This window comes from Ostrinia furnacalis, unplaced genomic scaffold (assembly GCF_004193835.3).
Source record: "Ostrinia furnacalis isolate ACB-3 unplaced genomic scaffold, ASM419383v2 OfSCF0720, whole genome shotgun sequence".
Taxonomy (NCBI): Eukaryota; Metazoa; Arthropoda; class Insecta; order Lepidoptera; family Crambidae; genus Ostrinia; species Ostrinia furnacalis.
In genome coordinates, this window is record NW_021130959.1 from 168,845 (window position 1) to 179,044 (window position 10,200).

Sequence of the window (10,200 nt, forward strand, 5' to 3'; positions counted from 1 at the left end):
CGTCCACAGAAGTGATGAGCTGTCGCCACTGCCCGTTGAAGGAATCCTGAACACTAGAGGAATTCTCCTGCGTACTGTCCTTGCTTGTTTAAGAGACCCATCACCAATATCACCATGATATTAACTTGAATATCCCCCACTGCCTATTAACATCCTCAACTCAAGACTAATTCTTCTTTTTGCTCGTTTAAAAGACGCCCATCCTAAGCCCAAAATCTTAACTTGGAATTGCTGCTTGGTTATTTTGTTACATAACTACAATTTTCAGTGTTTCATAAGTAAGCGGTCAGTATAATCAAGCCTTTCTAGATTAGAGATATCCATGAGTCAGAAATACTCAGAATATCTGGCACGTGATTTAAACCTACTTCATAGAAGTGGAAATTAAATAATAGCTTTCTTGTATTTGCAATTCGCCTGCATGCAATTTGTCGAACAGTACGAGTAAATTAACTATGATTTAATCACGCATAATTCTTTCTATCTGTCACGATTCTCCAGTAGATCCTCTATTGCTTATTCATTAACTCACGTGCACGTGTCCCAATCAATTTCAAATCCTATTACGTCGAGTTAAGACTCACATCAGCAATGTAATTTCTAAACGAGTCAGTATATCAGGTCAATAATACCAGTTCCCGTGCGTGCGCATAATCTCGTCACAGTTAGTTGCGAAGAAAATTGCGCTTTTTTTGTTTTGGATAAGGTGGAATTTTGCGTAATTATCTTTTTGTTAAACCGATTTGTCGTTTTGACTGTTTTCAAGTATAGAGACTCTGGTATCACTTTCGCCAGTGAATTATTTATGTCTCAGCAGTCGACTTTGTCGTCACAATTAGTCACGGCTGAATTGATTTTCATAATGTATTATTTTATTGATCGTAGGTACAATGTATTAATGGTTTTTGTTATTAAATTTTAAACAACGTTATTTTATTGCGCAGTGGACCCTGAGATTATGAGTTTATTGACTCTATCGTTACCAGAATTAAAATATCAGATGATGAATTAATAATTAAGCTAAAATGTCTATTCCAAGATCGAAACTCCTTATTGGATTTTGAACTTGAGAATAAGTTTCTAGATCAGTATAGTGAGATGTGATATAGGGGAGGCCAGACCCCGTAGTGGATTGAATGCAGGTAGACTAATATTGACGAGTCATCTGGCAGTTTATATCCTGGCTATAGTAGTGATGGGAAAGAGATATGGGATTAGTCCTATAGTCGATTTGCCCCCTAGACAGTAACATTTGCGACAGATCTAATTTCGCAATCGCTTCACGGAACTAAGTAAGTAGCACGGTACCTACCTAGTTAAGTACAAAAGAGTTTTACGCCCGTATTCACAAACGATACTTGCTTGAGTGAAGCAGCAAATCGAACGCACAGCGTTGAATAGAGCTCTGGGTTTGGTTCATGCGTCACCCTGTGCGTCCACGCGCACTGTGAGACCTCATAGTAATGTTTGTGAATACGGGCGTTAGAATCTTAGAATTAAAACTGCTACTTTCGACTCCTCTCGATTTTGGGGTGATGACGTATGGGTATACCTTCGTAATATTGATTGATTGATACACGTTCAGGCAAAAGCGAGCAAGCTGAAAATCTTATGGCCGCCGTAAAATTTCAAACGCTGCACGGTGGGCTGATATTAGAGCTTCATAGACTTAGCGTAGCTCAAAAATCAAGTGCCGAATTTTGAAAAAATAAATATGCCAACGTGTTCCTTTACCAAAAAGGAATATTTTATGTTATGTAACGTTTCTTGATAAAGTTATTATTTAATAAGTTATTGACAATTTCCTTTTTTTTTGTATGGAGCTCAACATTTATTTTTATTTTATTCGTTATTCTTAAGCTTTCTTAAGAAATTGCTTTTTGTATTATGTAATGCATCATATAAGCTATATTATCACCAAGGGACGAATCCCGGAAACCCTCGGAACATTGTCATTTTCGACTTTAAAATAAAAAAAAAAAAAAAAGAAAACTGCAATGTTATGTACTTTCTTCCGTACTATTCTAACGAGGTGAAGAACTAAGCACGTTTTTTATAGTGGTGTTCCCAGGAGGCCTAATCCACATGATTACTAAGGTTACTATAATACATATAATATTTGTTTTATGGAAATTAAGCCAGTTTGAAGTTAAATTTATTGGTTAGACTCAAGCGCCACTTTCTGAATCTACAAAAGTAAAGTTTTCTTTCTCAGTATCAGCCTAGACATGAAATTGATCATTTATAGTGGACTTTTTGGTGGTGTTGAAAACCTTTCTTGATGGCAATTACGTCTAAATTATTCATTTCTGTTGATATGGCTTTACAAATATCACATCGCTGCTTGTGCAGAGCTGCCATTTATCAACGATATTATTTTTCTATCTATCAAGTGAGAATCAGTTATTACGAGATTGTTTTGCTTCCAGAATTTTATTACGATCTATTAAATTTTCAATTTCCGCGTCCATTAAGTTTTTTTCATTGTTAACATTAAAATAGGTCGACAATAAATTAAATGCAGCTTATTTTGAATAAAAAAAAATGGGTCTCCTTCATAAATTTGAAAAAGAAATGAGTCGATAGTAAAAAGTGGAGCTAGAAACCTTATTTTCCCGTATCCATTTTATCTGGAGACATCAAACCGAACGTTCATTTAGGCACTTACAAGTTGCCCTAAAACGCTAGAATCATCATTTTCGCAAATTTTGTTTCGCAGACCAAACTATACTACGTACATGAAGCTCTACATACGTACATGCCTGCAAGCATACAAAATTATTGCTCACGGAAAAGATATTTACTTCCAATCAGAAAGTACTACACCACGCTCGAATTTTGTAGGAGAGCAACTAATGAAGATATTTTACACAATTTATTTTTAAAATCTGATTCTCAGATATAGATAATTAATAATATAAACTTCATAGAAAACACAAAGTTTTATCAACAGCAGCAAAAAGTTAATTAATAAATGATCGATTTGATGATGAGGCTGATACTGATACTGAAAGAAAGCTTTACTTTTGTGGACATTAGCCTATTTCACGGTTCAGAAACTGACTCTGAATAACCAATAAACTTAACTTCACACTGGCTTAATTTCCATAAAACATATTTTAATAATCTTACAAGTGAATTAGGCCTCCTGGAAACACCACTATAAAAAAACGTGCTTAGTTCTTCACCTCGTTAGGGTAGTACGGAAGAAAGTACATAACATTGCAGTAATTTTTTTTTTCGTTTTTTTTATTTTATTTTAAAGTCGAAAATGACAATGTTCCGAGGGTTTCCGGGATTCATCCCTTGGTGATAATATAGCTTATATGATGCATTACATAATACAAAAAGCAATTTCTTAAGAAAGCTTAAGAATAACGAATAAAATAAAAATAAATGTTGAGCTCCATACAAAAAAAAAGTAATTATTGTCAATAACTTATTAAATAATAACTTTATCAAAAAAAGTTACATAACATAAAATATTTCTTTTTGGCAAAGGAACACATTGGCGTAGTTATATTTACAAAATTTGGCAGTTATTTAATTTTTTTATTTTTTTTTATTTTAAAGTCCAAAATGACAATGTTCCGAAGATTTCCGAAATGCGACACTTGGTGATAACATAGCTTATATGTTGCATTACATAATACAAAAGTTAATTTCTTAAGAAAGCTTGAGAATAACGAATAAAATAAAAATAAATGTTGAGCTCCATACAAAAAAAAAGGAAATTGTCAATAACTTATTAAATAATAACTTTATCAAGAAACGTTACATAACATAAAATATTCCTTTTTGGTAAAGGAACACATTGGCATATTTATTTTTTCAAAATTCGGCACTTGATTTTTGAGCGACGCTAAGTCTATGAAGCTCTAATATCAGCCCACCGTGCGCTGGTTCGGTAACCTTAGCCAGATTTCCAATCACTGCAGCTAATTGATTTCTTTAATGATTGCTTTCAATTTATTAATTACATTATTGTCACTTTCTTTAGCTTGCAATATAACGGTGGTATTAAGCAATCAGTTGAGCTTAAGTTTAACTAAGTATAGATACTCACGATAGTTGCCGATCTTTCATTATTTTACAAGTATAAGTATTGCAATTATACACAATCAATCAAAATGGTACCTGTATTAAAATCGTTTCTAAAAATACAATATTTAATGGTTTAGAGTTATTGCTTTTTCATTTAATTAATTGTTTATTAATTTTAGGCGCCATTACAGGGAAAATAATTAATATCGTTAAACTGGCATAAAATATGTGCAAAATATGATGATATTTGGTAAATTCCGACAGACCAAGTATTGAAACACTCATTGGGCCACCCTATAGCATTAATTTTATGTGAGATTTTTGTTTCTACTAATAATATCGGATCATACAAATTCATACAATGGATGACATCAATAATGGTTCTCCCATGACCCCTACATTTTTTTGTAGTAAATCTTGGATTTCTAAAGTCAAAATCAATGTAACAATTAGATAATATCCTAACTTTTACATAATCTCGTTTAATTGTTCCAGATTTTTCGCGCGACGTGAGAACAAAGAAAACTGTTATGTTTAGATCAACAATGATGCTCGCAAACAGTCTCCCAACGGCTGAATAGATAGAAAACCAAGCAAAAAGTGACCAATTAACCCGTTCAAAGACAATGTGACATAACGCCATCTTGCGGTTAACGTTTGAACTTGATTGTGAGTGAAAGTGCTTCGGGCAAGATGAAGTTGAATTTGTTTAGGCGGTCTATGATCTTCGCTACGTTCTTCGGGGCGTGTCTTTGTATCGCGTTGATAGTGGCGTCGTTGGGGACTACGCATTGGATAGATGCGCGGGCGCGGCGGACTTCAAACCCTCTGGAGTCTGAGGGCAGAATCAGCTTTGGACTCTTTGAGGGCCACAAAGAGCTCAATTTCGGTTACGGGTGGAGGAACCATGACTTCAGCGGTAAGTTTCTGCTTGAGTGATTTCTGATTATTATGTTATGTTTCATTTTGGAACATTCTTTGTTTCATAATATTGGACCAGATAAGGCGTCCATAATCCTTATGATATAAGCATAACATTTGTCTATAACACAATCAATCCAACGTCAGATTTGTTAAAAGGCATTGAGCGAACGATTATGTATACGATTCACTGCTATGCTGCTATAATGGGCTATGATAGCTCACACAACCCTTCTCTGTTCGTAAGAAGAAGAATGAGCTATCTCATTTATCTTCTTATAGATCGATCGATATCATAACTGGCAACCCAACCTCACCAACTGGGCGGTGTGGTAATCATTGGTGATACCTATTTTCAGCAGTTGACGTCCTGGGTAATCATTGCGGGAAACCTATGTTCAGCAGTTGACGTCCTGTGGCTGATATGATGATGGTGATGGTGGTATAGTCTGGTCTGCGACTGTGCGACGGCCGTCCGTCGTGTGCAGTGCAGTGCAGTGAGTGTGCGAGCGCGACAGCAACATAATTAACGAGCGATAAGGATGTTGTAGCTTGGGGTCATTGGACAAAATTCTACGTGCTCACAGACCGGGCTTTACCTGTTGACATCTTAGACTTTAACAGTATAATCAAACATAGCGATTCCAATTTCCAACAACGTAATTCCACTGCCAGCTAGTTTAAGTTGAAGCAGCTGCGTCTTCATTGATTAAACCTTAAGTAGCTACTCTATACCAGCGAATTTTTTGTCACTTTAATTCCACTCGCCCTAAAAACCGTTCCTTATCCCCTTTCAGTAAAAGCCGGCTCCCACCCTGCCCGCCGATGGGCCTGGTGCGGGACAGCCGGTCAGCTGGGCGCAGCCTTGATATCAGCTGGAGGAGCCTGCATACTGGCTGCCTTGGGCTCTGCGGCCCGGGTGCGTTGTTCACCGCGTCCACTGCTGATTGGGAACTCTTTAGCAGGTAAGAGAGAGTCCTGTACTTCTAGAAGTACGTCAACTAGAGCTAGATGCGTCTGAAAGCTGTCCCAAGGTGTTTTAGAACTGACTGACTGGTAAAAGCAACTCCTACAGCTCTTAAAGCAGAAGCAGTATGACACAACAGGCTAGATCATCACCTAGGTTGTATATTAGCTGCTATAAGTCCTTGGACTAGCTGGTCATCTGGGAGCAGCCTTGATATCAGCTGGAGGAGCCTGCATACTGGCTGCCTTGGGCTCTGCGGCCCGGGTGCGGTGTTCACCACGTCCATTGCTGATTGGGAACTCTTTAGCAGGTGAGAGAAAGTTCTGCGATTCTAGAAGTAATCCAGCTAGAGTTAAAAGCGTCTAAAAGGTATTCCGAGGCGTTTGAGAACTGATTGACTGGTAAAAGCAACTCCTACAGCTCTTGCGTGTACATGCTCTGGAACACCTGGCCTTCCTGCACTTAGTACGAGTAAAAGCAGTGTAGCAGAGTAACCTGGATATACTATATCATGTATATTTGCTGCTATAAGTGTTTGCATTTTCCAGATACGAGGTCTTATAAAGCTTACTGGCTCGTTAGAGGGAATAAAGACAACCCCACATCCAACTGAACACTATTGCATCTTCTTTTTTATCTTATGTAGCTGCATGCAATAGGTATTTAAATCAAAATGTATAGCCCTATGCGCTGATGACTGAAGTGAATCTACACCTTCTCAACTCCTGTCCTCTCTCGTTCCAGTGCTGTTCACCCTCGGAGCGATATCCGTGTGGCTGACCGAGTACTTCCTGCGGCTGCAACACAACGTCATGTCTGATGAGGACCTCGCCAACACCTGGTCTTCGGACGGGATGGCCGATCTGGGACTGTCTTTTTGGTGAGTTGTTTGGTTTTACTTGTTACCTTCGTTCGTTTCAGCCAAATGACGTCTACTGCTGAACAAAGGAATTCCCAAGAATTTCCACAAAGACCGGTCCTGCGCTGACCGCATCCAGGTACTTCGCATGACCTTCTATTCTTATTCTCCAGACCGTCGCTCCACCTACGGAGAGTTTTTTAGTGTCATCATCATCATCATCTCAGCCATAGGACGTCCACTGCTGAACATAGGCCTCCCCCAATGCTTTCCATGTTGCCCGGTTTGGTAACGGACTGCGTCCAGCGCCTTCCTGCTACCTTTATGATGTCGCCGGTCCACCTTGTGGGTTGACGTCACACGCTGCGTTTTCCGGTATGCGGTCTCCACTCCAGAAGCTTGCTGCCCCATCGGCCGGCAGTTCTGCATAATATGTGCCCTGCCCATTGTCACTTCAGCTTGCTATAATAATCCGTCGGGCTATGTCAGTGGTTTTTTAGTGTGCTTTTATCTATTTCGTTTTTCTTGTTTTGTGTGGTGTTTTACTGTCTATCTATTTCGGACTTTTTAAATACCTGCTACCCCTAAGCACGGAACTATTTTACTATTCTACCTTTCGTTCCTGGATTTTGCAGCTGGAAACTGCATCGGTGGGAGTGAGAAGTGCGGGACTATTCCCACCACTCGCTTCAACCGTTGCAGCCAGGATTTAAAACTTGACCATAAAAAGTAAACTTGTCTTTACAAGTTTGTGTCATGTGAAAGGTGGAGTAATTCAGTAGAAAGAAACCACTCGGCACATAAGCTGACGTGCTCGTTAGACTGACGACCTCAAGTAGACTAGAAAATAAACACTACGCCATCTTATGTATAACTGTTTTTACGTAATTTTTGCCCTGAACAGTATTTTCAAAGTACCCTTTCTCATAACATTCCAGGTTGGTGGTATCCGCCAGCATAGCAGCCTTCGTCAACATTGTCTGTGTCCTCATAGCCATGTCTGACGCTAGAGACATAGACACGGTAGCCCCGGCATTAGAGGAGAAAGTCAACGGCGCCATCATGCTGTACTAATAGCAGCTTACCGACCAAATAGTGTGTCGGGCGGACAACAGATGGCGTTGTATCCCATTTAGATCGCGCTAGTGTATGCTATTTGAACTTTGCGAATTCGTGTTGTTTTTAAATTTACATCAGAACGATTACAGACATTACAACTTGAATTTGAGCAATTAGATTCAAGATTTTTTGGGAAAGTCAACGGTGATTAAAAAGAAACGAAGACTTATTTTCATTTTCTAGACGAGTATTCTACTTTTCTTTTGTATCAACCAACATTGATTTACACGAATGAATAAATTTCGCAACTATCTATGAATTTAATCCCCAAATGAAAGGCTTGGATTATAAAATAATATCCATGTATTTGAATCTCTTATATTGTCTCTAATTTTGGATATTTAATAATATTGTCTATGTTCAAACGAGCAGAAAAGGCTGAATGGTTATCCCCTTACTAATAAAATTAATACCTGGGTACATTAGTAAAGTTACAGGTCATTTGTTACTATAATAAATGGTACCTAGTAACTATTTCTTTATTTGCCTACTCAACAAAAATACGTTTGGATATATTTGTGCATGATCAAACAATTAAATAAATTATTTTAAGGTTGTATAATGTCTTACCATAAATGAATGTAAGAGTTGATTAGTAAGGGGGTTAGTAGTTAAGTACTAATTTTAATGTATTATATTCCGTCCAATTTATATTAGTATTAACATTTTACCTGTTGTAAGCATTCCATTTTTATTGTACAATGCTTAATTGAAATAACGCAAAGCTTAGGCAATTAAATAGATTTTATTAAATAAAGTGATACAGCTATAGTCTGGTCTGCGAGCACGTAGAATTTTGTCCAATGACCCCAAGCTACCCATCCTTATCGCTCGCGCGTAATTATATTGCAGTGAGTTTGCGAGCGCGACAGCAAGGATAATGGGTGTGGATAAGGATGGGTAGCTTGGGGTCATTGGACAAAATTCTACGTGCTCACATACCGGGCTTTATAAGTAATGTATTATCGTAAATGATTGTAGAAAACTTCATACGTTTTATTTCAATTCTATTTGATTCATAAACTCTTACAACTTGATTGATGCACTATCGTTGCGATCGATATAAAATCGTCGTAGTGAAATCGATTTATTATTCGATTTTAGATACACTAGACATATGCTTTGCGTTAATTCAATTACTCATGTATTGTCATTGTATAACACGTCGACTACGATTAGAATTTTAATATTATACCTACAAACAAAATCTCTAATCACAGAGGAACTGGCTGTCTTACTTTCAAATGCAAACGTGAAAATGCTGTTAACATTGTTGTTATGGCGACAGACTTAGGTAAGATGGTGGTAGCTAGCCAGGCGGACTTAGAACAAGCCCTACTACCAACCAAACCGAGCAGAAAATTTCATCCGGGCCTTTTCAAGGCGAGAGTGTATAAGCACTTATAGGGCAGATATTTACCATTCTAGACTGCATCACTTAACATCAGTGTGCTTACCATGAGTTTACGTTAGGTGTGCTCGCTAGTGAGTGCCTCAAATAAATCTATGAAGATTTTAGTTCTTGAAAGTAGCCGCTAGGGGCGTTGTATAATCTGTCATACATTTAATGACATTTTTTTACGCAGTCGCTAGCGAGCACACCTAACGTAAACTCATAAGCAAACAGGTGCGATTCGATCAAATACCTGCCTTGTTCTGTATAAAAAAGAAATAATTTAGTTATTAAATGATTATAATCGTAGTCGATTGTTTTATATAGTATGTAAAACATTCCAATTTATATACGTGAACTATACATAGTTATAGTATAATATCTTAATTATAATTACCTCATTTAGACTAGCCGCAGACCACCGATTTTTAGTTGGCCGATAGTTGTGCCCGATTTTAAATTGTATGAAGAATCGCCCAAATTGAACCGGTGTATCCATACATGCCCATACTGATCGTAAATACATAATTAGCCTTAAAAGCTATGAGCTCCAAGACGTGGCATATGAAGGTAGCAGTTAGTAGCGACTTTTGGTTAAAAACAAACTCTTTTAACTAGCGCAGTTTGTTCTCGCTGGATAGGTGACCAGACATTCTGATGATAGGAGATTATTTCCTTTAAATCGAGGGTAGCAACTATTTAACGATTAGTAGCAACTAGTAGCAACTTTCAATATTTGTTTCGATGTAAAATATGGGTGGTGACCGTCCATTCTGATGCACACCGACTAAACTATCGGCCGACGAAAAATCGATGGTCTGCGCCTAGGCTTATAATCAATTTTATTTTCCGTCCAAAGTTAAAAGTGATCAAAAACGTACGTAAATTATTGTTAAA

At 37.7% G+C, this 10,200-nt stretch overlaps 1 protein-coding gene across 1 annotated transcript in view; it reads left to right on the forward strand.

Moving 5' to 3' along the window:
• Positions 1-7,951, forward strand: part of LOC114349901 (uncharacterized) — a 30,248-nt gene extending 22,297 nt beyond the window's left edge. The window contains exons 2-5 of the mRNA XM_028300487.1: positions 4,540-4,963; positions 5,763-5,930; positions 6,677-6,812; positions 7,730-7,951. Of these exons, the coding sequence (XP_028156288.1) occupies positions 4,738-4,963; positions 5,763-5,930; positions 6,677-6,812; positions 7,730-7,865 (666 nt within the window). The 5' untranslated portion in view covers positions 4,540-4,737 and the 3' untranslated portion in view covers positions 7,866-7,951. The remainder of the gene's footprint in view (positions 1-4,539; positions 4,964-5,762; positions 5,931-6,676; positions 6,813-7,729) is intronic.
• Positions 7,952-10,200: the final 2,249 nt, after the last annotated feature.